At 37.3% G+C, this 16,163-nt stretch overlaps 1 protein-coding gene across 1 annotated transcript in view; it reads left to right on the top strand.

Annotated features, from left to right (window-relative positions):
• Positions 1–9,711, top strand: part of DGKH (diacylglycerol kinase eta) — a 253,952-nt gene extending 244,241 nt beyond the window's left edge. Inside the window, exon 31 of the mRNA XM_004376610.3 lies at positions 5,315–9,711. Within this exon, the coding sequence (XP_004376667.1) occupies positions 5,315–5,404 (90 nt within the window). The 3' untranslated portion in view covers positions 5,405–9,711. The remainder of the gene's footprint in view (positions 1–5,314) is intronic.
• Positions 9,712–16,163: the final 6,452 nt, after the last annotated feature.

The raw sequence follows: 16,163 nt of genomic DNA, 5'->3' as shown, positions 1-16,163 counted from the left end.
ATGCCCTTTATCACCACTCTTATTCAACATTGTGGTGGAGGTCCTAGCCAGAGCAATTAGACTAGAAGAAGAAATAGAGGGCATCCAAATTGGGAGGGAAGAAGTCAAAGTATCTCCATTTTCAGATGATATGATCTTATACACAGAAAATCCCAAAGAATCCACAAGAAAAAACTACTGGAACTAATAGAAGATTTCAGCAGAGTTTCAGGATACAAGATAAACATACAAAAATCAGTTGGATTCCTTTATACCAACAAAGAGAATCTCAAAGAGGAAATCACCAAATCAATACCATTTACAGTAGCCCCCAAGAAGATAAAATACTTAAGAATAAATCTAACCAGAGACGTAAAAGAGCTGTACAATGAAAACTACAAGACACTACTGCAAGAAACCAAAAGAGACCTGCATAAGTGGAAAACATACTGTGCTCGTGGATAGGGTAGACTCAACATTGTGAAAATGTCAATTCTACCCAAAGCAATTTACAGATACAGTGCAATCCTGATCCAAATTCCACCAGCATTTTTTAATGATACGGAGAAACAAACCACCAACTTCATGTGGAAAGGGAAGAGGCTCCGAATAAGTAAACATTAAGAAGAACAACAAAGTGGGAGGCCTCACACTACCTGATTTTAGAAACTATTATACCAGCATGGTAGTCAAAACATCCTGCTACTGGTACAACAACAGATAGATAGACCAGTGGAACAGAATTGAGAATCCAGACATAAATTCATCCATCTATGAGCAGCTGATATTTGACAAGGGCCTAAAATCTGTTAATTGGGGAAAAGACAGTCTCTTTAATTAATGGTGCTGGCATAACTGAATATCCATCTGCAAAAATCTAAAACAAGACCCATACCTCAGGGTATGGAAAAAAAATAACTCAAAATGGATCAAGGACTTAAATATAAAATCGAAACAATAAAGATCATGGAAGAAAAAAATAGGGATAACGCTAGGATCCCTAATACATGGCATAAATGGAATACGAACCGTAAGTAACAGTGCACAAGCACCAGAAGAGAAACCAGATAACTGGGAGCTCCTAAAAATCAAACACTTATACTCATCAAAAGACTTCATCAACAGAGTCAGAAGACAACCTACAGACTGGGAAAAAATTTTGGCTAAGACACATCCGATCAGCGTCTAATCTCTGAAATCTACAAGATACTGGAAAACCTCAACAACAAAAAGACAAATTACCCATTTAAAAAATGGGCAAAGGATATGAACAGGCACTTCACCGAAGAAGATATTCAGGTGGCTAACAGACCCATGAAGAAGTGCTCACAATCATTAACCATTGGAGAAATGCAGATCAAAACTACAGTAAGATATCATCTCACCCCAACAAGACTAGCATTAATCCAAAACACAAAAAATAATAAATGCTGGAGAGGTTGTGGAGAGACTGCAACACTTACACACTGTTGGTGGGAGTGTAAAATGGTACAACCACTTTGGAAATCGATTTTACACCTCCTTAAAAAGCTAGAAATAGAAGTAGCATACAGTGCAGCTATCCTGCTCCTTGGAATATATCCTAGAGAAATAAGAGCCATCACACAAATAGATATATGCACACCCATGTTCATTGCAGCACCGTTCACAATAGCAAAAAGATGGAAACAACCTAGGTGCTCTTCAACGGTTGAATGGATATACAAATTATGGTATATCCACATAATGGAATACTACGTAACGATAAAGAACAAACGATGAAGCCATGAAACATCTTATAACATGGAAGAAGCTAGAGGTCATTATGCTGGGTGAATTTAGTCAGTCACAGAAGGACAAATATTGTCTAAGACTACTATTATAAGAACTCAAGAAAAGGTTTAAACAGAAGAAAACATGTTTTAATGGTAGTAGATAAGAATTATCTTAGGTGAGGGGAAGGACAGCATTCACTACTGGGGGAGTCAGCACAGCTGGACTAAACCAAAGCTAAGAAGTTTGCTGAATACGATCAAACACTGAGGGACAGAGTAGTAGGGGTAGGGGTCTGGGCAGCATGCTTTCAGGGGACATCTAGGTCAATTGGCATAACAGCTTGTGAAGAAAATGTTCTGCATCCTACTTTGGTGAGTGGCATCTGGGGTCTTAAAAACTTGCAAACAGCCATCTCAGATGCATCGATTAGTCCCAGCCACCTGGAGTAAAGGAGAATGAGGAACACCAAAGACACAAGGAAAGTATTAGCCCAAGAGACAGAAAGGGCCACATAAACCAGAGACTTCATCAGCCTGAGACCAGAAGAACTAGATGGTGCCCGGCTACCACCAGTGACCGCCCTGACAGGGAACACAACAGAGAGTCCCTGATGGAGCAGGAGAAAGGTGGGGTGCAGAACTTAAATCCTAAGACGAAGACAGACTTAATGGTCTGACTGAGACTGGAGGAACCCCAGAAAGCGTAACCCCTGGATTCTCTCTCATCCCAGAACTAAAACAGTTTCCGAGGCCAACTCTTAAGACAGGGATTGGACTGGACTGTGGGACATAAAATGATATTTGTGAGGACTTTGCCGCTTAGCTCAAGTAGATACAAGAGGCTAAACAGGCAGCCTCTGTCCAGAGGTGAGATGGGAAAGCAGAGAGGGTTAGGAGCTGGTTGAATGGACATGGGGAATCAGGAGTGGAAAGGAGGACTATGCCGTCACAGTATGGGGAGAGGAATTAGAGTCACATAACAATGTATGTATAAATTTTTGTATGGGGAAAAAAAAGGTAGAATAAGAGTAAAAAAGGAGATGGTTAAGAATTATTTTAGTAAATTTTTTCTTTAGCTTTTCATGGACTTTTTTGTTCTGTTGTTATTTTTAATGCAAATTACATTCTCCCCCTTAAAAGTTTTTTTCTTGGTAATTTGTATAGGCATTGTCCTCTTTCAGCTATTTTAGTTCTAAACCCGGATGTGGAGAAATGGAAAAAGGAAAGTAATTTTACAGAAAGAACCTTGTGTAGCGCAAAACCATGAAGCTAGAAGATGATCTTCCTTGTTCTCTGTGGTTGTAGCTGTCAGAAGGGGTAGACCCTTCAGAGTAAAACCTCTTAATGTTTGTTGAAGGATTACCTACCCCCTAGGTAATCTCGCCCGTTCCCATTACTTCACATACTGTCTATAATATGTATTTCCAGCCCTGACCTCATTTAGGATTATGTCGCTGACTGACTCCTCAGTACTTGGAGATGACACAGGGATGTCAGTCTTAACGTGTCCAACCAAACCCTTGATTTCCTGTCCCACTCTCATTCTTCGCCTTTCCCTGTGCTCTGCATCTGGAGAAATCATCCCTCTGTCCCAGAGGCTCAGCCAGAGAAACCCAGATTCATATTTCACACCTTCCTCGTCCTTGTCCTTCTCCCCTTAACGTATCAAGTCCATCACCAAATCATGTTGATTCTAGTTTCCATTCACTTCTCTTCTTCTCCTGCCCACAATCCTAGTCCAAGCTATCATCACATCTTGCCTGTATCACATCAGTAGCGTCCTAGCTGGCCTCTCCCCTGCTGCTCTTGCCCTCTCTAATACATTATCCACATTGCAACCAGAGTGATATTTTAAAATTATAAACCAGGTATATCACTTTTCTGCTTAAAACTCTTCAGTGGCTTCTTTATTCTTTTAGAATAAAGACCTACATCTTTATCGAGACCTACAAGCTTCTGCCTATTTGTTCAACCTCCTTTGGAGTCACTGGCCCTTTGCTGGGCTATGCCCCATCTACCCTGACCTTATTTCATTGACTTAAAAATACTAAACTCGTTCACACCATAGAGGTGTGCCCTCTTTTGGTATATTTCTCCCCTGCTTTTCACCTGGCTAACTCCTGCTCAGATTTTTTGCTCAAGTAGTTAACTCCTATATTACTGAAACAACTAGAGACTGCAAAGAGGAGCTCTGGTGGTGCAGCGGTTAAGCCAAGCGGCAGACTAAAAATGGGAAAGGGAAAATACTTACAATGTGCTTTAGCGGACAAAGAAGCAAACTGCGTTGTTTTTCCCGCTGCAAGATAGTAGGAGAGAATGGAGGATCCCTAAGAAGATGGTGAAGACATGGTGTTTTTGTCTGGCTGTTTTTCAGAAGGATTCAGAATCGTCACTAGCATTGCTGCTCTAGAGTTAGAACAGCTCGTAAAGTATATGAGAGAGAGAAGACACACACAACTTAAAAAACAATTTGATCTATGTAATTTAAAAGTTTAAAAATAAATAATGCTCTTCATTTACAAAACAGTGTGGATTATTGGAATCGTTATCTTCTTGGACAGATAAGCTTGTGGTACCTTAAAATCGTGTTTTCTAGGCTGCATTGGAAGTCATCTTTGTACAAATTTTTAAATATTTCAAACTGTATTGTGAAGAGGTGTTTTGACTTCAGATATTAACAAACTGGTTATACCCCTTACGTTTAAAGAAGCTATAGGGTTTGGAGGCCTTAACCCTTTCTTTTAGTTTTTCAGATAATGAATGTTATGGCTCCCTTGGATGGGTTTCATTCATTCCTTCAACAGATATTTGACGAGTGCCTGCTGTGTGTTGCACACTGCAGTCATCATCCATTTTTGAAGGTTCAATATTGAATTCTTGGTACTTTTATTGGAGGATAGGTCTCTAAGAAACGAGAAGAGTTCTGAAGGGCAGGAGCCAAAAGTGGTTAAAGGGAAAGCATCAACCGACAGACACCTATGTTTAAGTAATTTTTTTCACATGTACATTACAAAGTATAAAGAATATTTAAATACCCCCCTCAATTCAGAGAATCTAAGTACAACTTTAAATGCATTTACTTTCTAATTTTAGTAGTAGACACTGCTATCTTCCTCAAGGATTTGGCCTCATTTTTAAGTTTAATGTTTCAGCACAGAAAACGTATAGTTGCCTGAGGACTGATTGTGGTTTCCCTGGTGTCATAGGTTGTTTTCTCAGAGACCCAGAAAGGGCCTATGTTTTTGAAAAAAAAATGTGCACCTAAATTAGTGTTGACTCTTGAAGTACTACATTGCATAGAATTCATGAGGACGTTTCAGTTAAGGATTTGTGTAGGATGTGGTTTTTTACAGGTTGGTAATTTTTCATTGTGTCAGATAATTTTTGTTTTATAGATGTGTTTTCCTAGCCTTAACTTTCTGAAACATTGCATATAAAGTAAAATGGATGAACTGAATGCTAATTATATTTAATCTGCATTTGCTCTTATTGATAACTTCTTTTTTTCTCTCACTGCCCCCCCCCCTTTCTTTTCTTCTCTTTCTCTTCCTTTTTTTTTTTCTTTTTCCTTTCTTTTTCAGGACCTAGGGATACCGAAAGTGGGTCATGTGAAGCGTATTCTCCAGGGAATTAAAGAGCTTGGAAGGAGCACTTCCCCGTCTGAAGTGTAATCGTATCGGTGCTATTCCCTGGAAGAAAAGTAATTGCTACTTAATACAAAGTGCTTGGAAGTAATTTGCTGTTCTTGGCAGTTTTCTGCATAGACAAGGAAGTATCACTGAAGCACCTCTATGGCTTGATGTTTCACTGTGGGTGAAAATTTTGATTTGAAGGGTTAGAAAATATTTTTTGTGCAAAAAAAGAAACATACATTCCATGAAGCCATTGTCTTATTATGCAAACCTGACTTGTTCAGATATGCTCATTTTAGTTAAAAGATAGGAGGAATCTGAGACAACTGCATTGTCTAAAAGGATAAATGACAATTATCAAAATGTCTACTTTCTTACACCTGGTCCGATGGAATGTTTTTATTATGTAGCCACATAACAATACGTGGCTGGAACTTCTTTGGTTTCATTGCTGGAGGCATTGGCTTCTTCCGTAACATCAATGGTTAGGAAACTAAGATACATCCAGTTGTTTTGAAGGTCAGATTGGTATCATCTTGGATTCCTAGCACTCAGTGATCGAAGACTATGGTTAAAACCCCTCAAATGCTATGAATGGATGCAAATCTCAATGCACAATATTCCTGCCTGAATTGTCTTCCTTTTTCTTGCATGTCGCATCTAATATTGTAAGACTTCAGCAGTTTTAATGTCAGTTTTATTAGAATTTAATTTATTACTACCCAAGTACCATTTTCTTGGCTATGGGCACTTTTCTTTAATGTGGAATTTTGCATAAGTATTCTATATCAGAGAACTGGTGAATATGGGTCTGTGCCATAATCAACAAATGATTTGCATCCTATGTAAGCCAATTGTGTTGCAACAAATCATAAACAATAGGTGTGCAAATTAAGAAAATTCTCTGGGTATTTTCATAAAACTCCATGCCCCATTGCCTAACAAAACTTACTATAGCTTTCCAAACCCAAATTCCCACATTTTGTTCTTACACTTAATTTCACTGCAGTGATTATTTCATACTCTGTTTGTGTTTATAATATCGTAGTCTGCTGACATCCAGGACTTCCCCAAGGTCTGAGATTGGGCATACTGAGTGGTCACCCACTAGCTAAAGTGACCTCTGACACAGAATTCCCGACAGAAGAGATTTAAGGGCTTTGCATTATTATCATCATCTCACTTAAATCTTATACCTTATGAGGTAGATATTATTTTCTTTTTATAAACCACTATTCTGTAGGCACTTTCTGTTTTTTAATGTTGGAGCTTGCATAAATGTTCTGTATCGAAGAATTTTTGCACATATGTCTGTGCCATAGTTTTGTTCATTAGGAGTCAAGTACAATGATCAAATCATTGAAAGCCAAGAGTGTACATATCAAAAAGTTACAAAAAAATCCTTAAATAAGCTTTGTTTAGACATTCTATGCCAAAATAGTTACAATGCTTTAAATTATCCTACATAATAGAAATAGGGTACTGACCCAGTGGTGACAGTTTTCATACAGTAGCCTCCTAGGTGCTCAATAGATACACATATAAGTGTATATGTATACATACACACATATATACATACACATATAGATTTATGTGTATATATATGCTTACATGCATATAATCTTGAGATATGCTTGCATTCGTCTTTTCTAAACAATTATTTGCCAAATATTTAAAGAGATATTGATATTTTAAATGGCATGTAATTTATTTGACGCTTTATTCTTATTCATGACTTGGGCATTTGACTAACCAGTAGAAAATCACAAAATTTGGATCTCTCTTAAAAAAAAAAAAAAAGAACTGATGGGTCCCTGACCAAATATGTCTGACCGTATCTCACTCGTCTGAGTTGTGAATAAATGGAAATGTTCCAAAGGGAATTATATCAAGTAGTTTAAAGGAGGAATAAACTATTTACTAATTTTAATTTTACCCACACCCATGAATTCAAGGCTCCTTTTCTAGCTGCTTTTATTTGGTCCCCACCCTGTATTTCTGAAGCTGCTTTTCTGAACATTTTCCTGTTAAAGCAAAGTAGGAGGTGCCAGATTCTCAGACGGGAGGGGAAAGGAAGAGAACTGAACTTTTCTGATACCACAGATCCCTGTCTGGCTCTACCAAAAGTGGAAAGGTGGGTGGGGCAAAGAGCGGAGAGATGCTAGAAAAAAAATAATCTGAAATTATTACTGATTTCCTCTACTCAAAAGTACTCATTTGCCCATAGAAAAGATTCTCAAACTATTATACGTTCAGGATTTAAGAGGAAAATGTGAATGACTGAAATTTTTTGTTCGATGTTGATCTTTCCGCTCTTATGTAACATCTTTTATATATCCTATAAAACCATCATTAACCAAAGCCTAGTGACTTGAATCCTTAATTAGCTAGAAATTTCCTGCAAGTGACTTTTGAATGAGGAAGATCTTTTATGATGAAAATGTTGACGTATCTTTTGTTAAGTGAGAACAGTTTGTCCTGGAAGCGCTGTCCAGGTATGGCTGCGTCGGAGCCAGACCACTTCACTCACACCTGAGTGCCAGGATGGTGGCCTCAGAGCCCCCTGAGGCCCCTGTCAGCATCACTGAGGAACCAACTTCTTATACTAGGTAAAGAAAACAAAAACACCAAACCAGTTGCCACTGAGTTGATTCTGACTCATGGTAACCACATGTGTGTCAGAAATAGAGCTATGCTCCATAGGGTTTTCAATAGCTGATTTTTTGAAAGTAGATAACCAGACCTTTCTTCCAAGGTGCCTCTGGGTGGACTCAAATTGCCAGTCTTTCAGTTAGCAGCTGAGCATGTTAACTGTTTGTACCACCCAGGTATCCTGTCTTATAGTAGATGAGGACTGCAAAAAAATCTATGGGATAGGGGAGAAAGAGCTTCTCCAAGGGATCTGAGCACAATTCTGGGGCATGCAGTGGAGGCCTTTCTTCTTTGATCTCTGTGTAAGCTGGGTTGAGAAGGCCAGCCTGCACCTGATTGACAGCTAATCCACCCCCTCTCCTCCCCACAGGGCCTTCCCATACCTGGATGATTGGGGAGGGGGTGAGCAGAATCACAGCCAATGCCCACTGCCTTTCATGTCTCATTTTCAAAGTAAGAAGTTACTTTTCAAGAAGGAGAGGGACAGGGTCAGCCCTAAGTAAAACTTCGGAGTACACGATGTTTCTCTTCCATATCCTTCCACCTCCCGTTGTGAGTTTCTTCCTACTTCCTGGCTTTCTGTTTGCCCACATGCCCAGTACAGTGATGGCTGCTCAAATTCTCATTGCCATCAGTTGTCCCACTACAAAATTACCCCTTTCATCTCTGTCACTGCAAGCATACATTATGGCTCATTTAGCTAAGTGTTGGGAAGAAAACAATTTAAAGAATCTAATTTTGCAGTTTGCATTTTATAAAACAATACTTGCTAATCTAAATGAATTGATGGCTTAGATAATTTGGGGACTGTAGTATATATTGCTGTAGCTGAGAAGAGGTGACCTGTGAATGTCTGGATCTGTGCTGTTTGATGGTAGCCACTAGCCACACGTGGCTATTTTTTAAAATTTAATCTAACTAGAAATTCACTTTCTTCATTGCTCTAGCCACCCTTCGGGTGCTCAGTAACCATAGTGGACAGTACAGATCTAGAACATTCCTTCATTTAAAAATTCTACTGTACTCTTAGATCCTTGCTACTCAACATGTGGTCCATGGACCAGCAGCAGTCAGCTTCACCTGGGAGCTTATAGAAATGCAGACACTCCGGTCCACTCCAGGCCTACTGAATCAGAATCTTCTCTTAGCAAGATTCCTCAGGTGATTAGCGCTGGCCTGGATCCATTTTGTCACTCCTGGAAATCAGAGATTGGAGGTCTTCAGAAGGTCCTCAGGATAACTTGCTGTCCATCCCACTGTTTCCTATCCATTTCCCAATTAACCCTGGAAATGAGCTGTTACTCATTCTTCACTAGCTGAGTCTTGTTCTCAATCCTTATCCCTAACTCTGTTCTAGACGAACCCTGCCTACTCAGTGGTTATGTTTTTATGGTTGAGACAGAACACAGGACATGGGCAGACCAGGTGAGCTGGCCACTCTTCACCCCTCACGCCACCTTTAAGCCACTTACCCCACGTGTGCTCACCTTGTTGCTCAGGTGGTATGTTCATTTGTTCTCAGATGTTCTCACAGGGAGCATTCGAGAAGGATATGTACTGAGACTGACCAGGTCAGTCTCCTACAACTTGTACATTTTCATTTTCTCCTTATCAGTAGATTGTCCTGTTGATCTGGCTCAGGCTTGAGAACACATGGCAGCACGTACATATTAAATGAATCATTAGGCATGAAAAAAAAAAAAAAAGAGGAAAGAACCAAAATAATCACAAGTCAAGTGAATGTTCATTACAGCCCTCAAAGAAGACATATTTTGCTAGATTAGGATCTGTTCCCGTGTTGTACCAACTTATCTTGAGTTGTATATGGTTAATAATTCCTTAAAATAGTGCCTGAAACATAATCTATCATACCCTCAAAATATGAATCTTTTAATTCTGTAGTAAAACCTTTCCCAATGGTTTACTGTCAGGAATCCTTCATTTCATAATTTTACATATGGATGTAATTTACCAAAACACTATTGTCCGGGGATTCTTTAGCTAATTTTAATGTACTACTTTAGTCTTCATGCAAGTTATTTTTAACAGGAATTCAGGAAGGAAATATTCATGCAAAGCTATGACCTAGAAAATTTTCGTGCCTATTATAGTGGGTACGTGTATACATTTCTAAAGCAAACCATCTCTTATCTCCTACCGGTATGTTACGTAGATGCGAATTCATTAAAGGATACAGCTTTTCAATAAGCTATAAAAGCATTAAGTCTCTCAACCTTGACATCTAGGATCTCTCCTGTCCCTCCCAAATGGGCTTATCCCACGTCTTTCAGATACATGTTGGCTAAGACGTTGGTTTAGACTTTGGTAATGCAAGCGGCAGTTTTAAAACATCGAGTTCTTTATTCTCAGGAATAGCTGCCCGAGCCACTCCACGGTGCTTGGCGCTTCTCCCACCCCCTCACCAATGCCCTCCCACCCCACCCCTACACACACACACACATGCACGCACACACACACACACACACAGGATGGGGGCCCAGAACTTGTTTGTTTCTGTTACAGCATCTCCTGATTGGCTTTTTTATAGCAATCTGTGTCAGATGATCAATATGATGCCTTTGCAATAGGACACCTTCCTAAAGAAACCAAAACTTTATAAATGTGATGGTTATTGGTTTTGATAATACACAAAGCATTAATTTTTCCTTAACTTTATTGTTTTCTCATCATTATTTTTTCCAAGTTTTGTTTAGGGGTATTTCTAGTGGAAGAAAAAGCTATAAAGGCTTAATTATCATTACAGAGAACAGAGAGATACAAGACAGCTGGACTGTACCTATTTGTATAATTCTTTCTGTTGTTTTTAGGAAAGGAAGTTTAACAGAGTAACTAGGACTGAATTAAACTCAGTAACAAATTTTAATATAAATACTGTATTACATGATATAGGTGAACAGATGAACTCCTTTTATGTAACTAAGATATTCTATTTGCATATATTTATATATTCTCTCCTAATTTCTTACACACTTCCAAGTTTTAGTTGGAAAAATACAAACCAAGCCACTACGTAAAGGTTATTTAAAAACTCCGCCTAAGTATTTCATTTTAGTACAAGTTCTTCATTGTATAGGAATATAAATAGTCTGCATATTTCATAAGAAATGAATTTCAAGAGTAAATTAACCAAGCATAAGGGAACATAGGGTTCCTTGTAAAATACATTAAAATAAAGGAGTTTCATACTCAGTTGATAATGCCATTAAGTAGGATAATGCAGTTAGATACACAAGCTAAAAGAAAAAATGTATTTTGTGGCCCTCAATGTTTGCACTATTGTTTACCACAGCTTAGCCATATCTATTTCTGTATTTTAAGTATTAAGCTAATATGTACCTAAAGATTTCTTACAGTTCTGGTAACTGGTAATTAGTGCTGTGAAAGGTTTTGACATTGTAACATTCCCAGTTTTGTGAGTTATATATTGTATATTGAAGATGACTAATAAATTGGAGTAATATATTTATCTAGAGCTGGGAAAACATAATTTCAAATCTTCAAGTAAACTGTATCAAATTGTTTTTCTTCCTCATAAGTGAGATAGAAGTCTCACTTGTATGTTAAAAATGTCTATTTATACAACAGGTTTCTCCTTTTACTGGTTTTATTAATTTTCATATTAAAATTTTTCTTATCTTTTTATATCAGAGTAATTATCATGCTGGTTATTCAGACTGATAAGTTGTATTTCAGTTTGCAATACTTTTAGCAGACAACAACAATATTTAATAACTAACCAGCTTTGTATATTTTGTGGCTTTGGGGATAAGCATTTTACCTTTGAAATTTCTATATGTGGGGCAGTGCTGATATCAGCAGAATCAGTAATGGACAGTATTACTTGTAATCATCAGTAGAAGATTTTCACCCGTTGTATAAATCAGTGCATTTATTTATTACATTGTGGAAATTAATCTTTATGCAAGATGCATAGTCTAGCTCTTTCTTTCTTTTTACTGCTGTTGTGTAGAGTATAATAGCTCTGTTAATGATTTACTTATATACTTGAAGTACTCGTTTCTGTCAAACAGATGCCCAGTTTTCTCTTGTTAAAAAAAAAATGGTATTCTTTACCATCATAGGTAACTCAATAGTAATAGCGACTTTGTTAAAAAAAATTTTCATGTTTAAAATAAATACAGAAAAAAGTATAAAGCCAAAATGAAACCACTAATATTAAGACTTTTCTGTAGCCAAGGAATTCCTTGTGCTATATTTCCTACCCATTCTTTTATCTTCAAGCCAGAACTTCTTTTCTGTAGTAAATTTTCAATTTGTGTTGTAAGAGAGATCTCTGTCATTATACTGTCAATGTGACATTCAAATGACCATGAAGAATCTTGAACCCAGAAAGTTTCACATACCTTTAGCAGCCAGCTCTTGGTCACAGGGTGTATATTTTTAATATAGTTTGCATATGATTCTGGACTACATTAGAAATAGGGATGAGTAATGACTTATTTGCTTCTGTCAATTTTTAAGTCAATGGGATTTTGAGTTTGAATTATTCATGTTGAAAAGTATTCTCTATTCAACTGTTTAAAAAGCTAAAAATTTGAAACATAGTGGCATAACATATCACACAGAATAAAATCACGTGTTTTAGAGGAAGGAAAAAAAATAACTGCTCTGACTTAATGTGAACCAGTGCTGTATACCAAAGAAATCACTTTCACAAGCCCTGAATTCAGCTGTCTTATAGCGTAAGCACTGGATGGATGAATTATAGAACTACCGTAGGAGATTAAGCATTGATTTACTACAGTTTTAAAGGCTTGAAGTTTTGTATTAATTTTACTGTTGTACAAGCCATTATTGAAGGCAAGAAAAAAGATTTTAAAAATGCAAGAAACCATTCTATGGAAATTAAAGGGAAAAGGAGCTTGAGTTGATAATTTAGTAAAGATTTGGGAACGACTAGTATAAACAAAGACATGTTTCACCTTATAGAAGCACAAAGCACAAGTGAGAGGTATGGCAGGCACAATATTACAAAAAGAAAAAATGTCACCCTGGTGAAGTCTGAGACTGTATATCTCAGCAAAACAACTGTTGAATTCAGGGAGCTGATTCTACTGTTGAAATTCTGAAGTCAGTTAGGCAGGTAGTTTGGATGACCTAATCATTCAAGACCATCTTATAGAGCCCCACAAGTGTTTATTACATGAGACAATGTACTTTCTCAACTTAGTGATTGGTATAGGGAGAACTAGTTGGAAGGGCTTAGCTAGTTCCTGTAGAACACTGGTCAGTGTGGGTCAGATCATAACCAGGAAGACCAAAGAGATTTTCATGAACCTACAGAGCCTTGACATTTGTTAGCAATGGTGGATTATCCTTTCATTTGAAGCTATATATATATATATATATATATATTAAAATTTACAATATTATAAAGAGCTGAATTTGTTAATTCGGGAGCCGGGAATATGATTTAGGTTTTTGAGGTTCTGTAACTGACTTTGGCTTCTTGTGTCCTGACAAGCTATATGTTTTGGTGCCTGAGTTTCCCCAATTAGAAATGGCACACAATATTGTCAGTTACAAGTACTCACTATTTTTCTTTTACAAAAGGAACTGTGTAAGTGTGAATCATATTTAAATTTACAATTTCTTTCCCACCGTCATTTTAGTTACAAAGAACAGCTTCTCAAACTATAGCATGAAAACTAAAAGTCCAGTTATTGTCACGGGATACTCACTTTGAAAACGAGAATGAAGTTACTTTAGTACTACATCTGTATATGAGTAGGTAATGGTATTTTCATCTGTGTTCTACAGGTTCATATTATTAATTTCAGGATAAGCTAAAAACTCACTTCTAAAATCTTCAAAAAAAATTTGTAGTTTTGTTTTTTCTGTGCTCACCCGAGACGGTTGTTATAACAGTGAATAACTGTTTTGTTTTGTTTTTAATTTAAGGCCTTCATGTCTTTGGTTAGATTAACTCCCCAAAGAGGAAAATGTCTCTAAGACAGTGGTAAAAAATGGAGCACAGGACTCTCTGGCCTTGTTTCAGCCTGGTACTGTCTATACCGAGTGAATTCTGAGCAGTTTCCTTGACTTTTGATCTGCAACTTAGATCTCTGGCTGTGTTCTCTGGCCGTGGAATAGTATTCCCTCACCCCAAGTACCTTCAAAACCTCCCATAGCAAAACCAAATTAGTCATTATTTTAATTATCACCTGAGTGGAAACCTGGGTATGATGAAGGGAAATAAATGTAAAATTAGAAAAACCTAGTTGAAATTGTTAAATTAGTTATGCATGAAGGTAAGTGAATATTGGCTTTATTTTTACATTGTATTTGAATCCAGTCACTATTTGATCCTTGACCTAAAAGTTTCTTTGCTAAATCTGATATTTATTATAACAAAATATAATAATTCCATCCTCGTCCCCAGAAATATTGGAATTATAAGAGCATGTAGGCTGCATGGCATGAGGAAAAAGACTGAAACGGATCTCATCAGTATGACGCTTTGATCTGTCATAATGACACCACTTAATTTTCACAATGATAGTTCTCTAAATGATTCTTCTGGAATGATTTGATAAGGTGACTGGGAGAAATTATTTTTCTGAAAGTTTGCTTCCCACAAAGACCTGATGAACAGATGACCTTAGTATAATTGAAAGAAATTACAATTTTAATAAGAACCTGCCCTGTTTACAGATTTGAATTGTGCAGCAGTGTTTTTAATGTACGTAATAATGAGGATGGAAGAATTGCAAACTTGAGCATTTCTTTTGTTTTCTATCCTTCTAGTTCAGAAGCTTTCCAAAAAGCTTTTGAAAGATGACACTGTTTTTAAAGCAACGTTATGTGAATTAAGTTTTCTGTTAAGGAACTCATAAGCTAAAATACAGAAGAAAACAAAATGCTTAATCTTACTCTTGGTTTTGGATTGTGCAAGCAAAGGCATTTTGCATATGAAAGTTCTTTCAGTGTTTATGCCATTGCGTATTTCATTTCTGAGCATCTGAAAGGTTGATTTGGTGGTATTATGTTTTGTTTCTAATTAGTTTCAGTAAGGTGACAATTCCATTGCCTTATTGGTTCAGGCCTTGAGCAGTACGAGCCTTGACAGTTTTTCTCTCCTTTCCTTTTGCTGTAATTTCAGCAGCCAGCTTCCTGCCTTCATACTCTCCCATCTCCAGGCTTTCACATAGTTGACACACAGTACCTTCTGCCCCAAAAGCTAACCGAATTCTTTTTAGAACACAAATTTGTGTTGATAATCGTTTACTAAAAACTCTTAAACAAGCTCTCTTTTCTTTACAGGATAGCAATCTAATTCCTTAGCATGATGGACAAGGATCTCTGTGACCTTGCTTTTTCCCACCTTTCAGCATCCTCACTTGCCATTCCTTTAGAGGCCTTTTGGAATCCAGGAATTTGGAATTAGTCACGATTGAAATGTGGCATGTGTGTTTTAAATTCATACCTGCCATGGATCAAATCATTCAGGACTCATTTCAAATGTTAACTTTCTGTGAAGCCCTGCCTAACTTCTTCAAGCCAAGTTCAGTTTGTCCTCTATGCTCCATAGTCCCTGGAAAATTTTTCTGTGAGAAGAACATCACATTTCAATAATTATATATAAAAATACGTATACCTCTGTCTCCCCACTGAACTTCTATCTTTGTAGTCCAGTGCTTAGCTAGCACGTGGTGAGACTTGAATGTTCTTGAATGAATAAAGGTGATATAAAACCCAAACCTCTCTATGTTTTTATGCAAATAAAAGCTTAGAATTCCCTGAGTCCGTATGCGGTTGGGTATGTGTTCAGGTCCATGTGTGTGCACTCTGGGCAGAACAACAGAAGAAAAACATTAGGGAAGAACAATTGCCTGGCTCATAGAACATGGGTTTTTTTTGTTTGTTTGTTTGGTTGGTTGGTTGGTTTGTTTTTTGGTTTTTTTACTGTGAAGGCTAATCATTTATTAGCTGCACATCAGAAATATTTACCAAATCTGGACTCTTGTCTCTAAATATGAGACATAATTTTCACATTACTGTTAAATTCTTACTTGTAATTCATAAATATGCCCTAAAGATGGTCTTTCTCATTGGCAGACATTCAGTGTATACAGTCTACATGAACACATACACTGATATCTAC

Source organism: Trichechus manatus, unplaced genomic scaffold (genome assembly GCF_000243295.1).
Source record: "Trichechus manatus latirostris isolate Lorelei unplaced genomic scaffold, TriManLat1.0 scaffold00044, whole genome shotgun sequence".
Classification (NCBI taxonomy): domain Eukaryota; kingdom Metazoa; phylum Chordata; class Mammalia; order Sirenia; family Trichechidae; genus Trichechus; species Trichechus manatus.
This window is presented reverse-complemented; position numbering and strand designations above follow the sequence as displayed.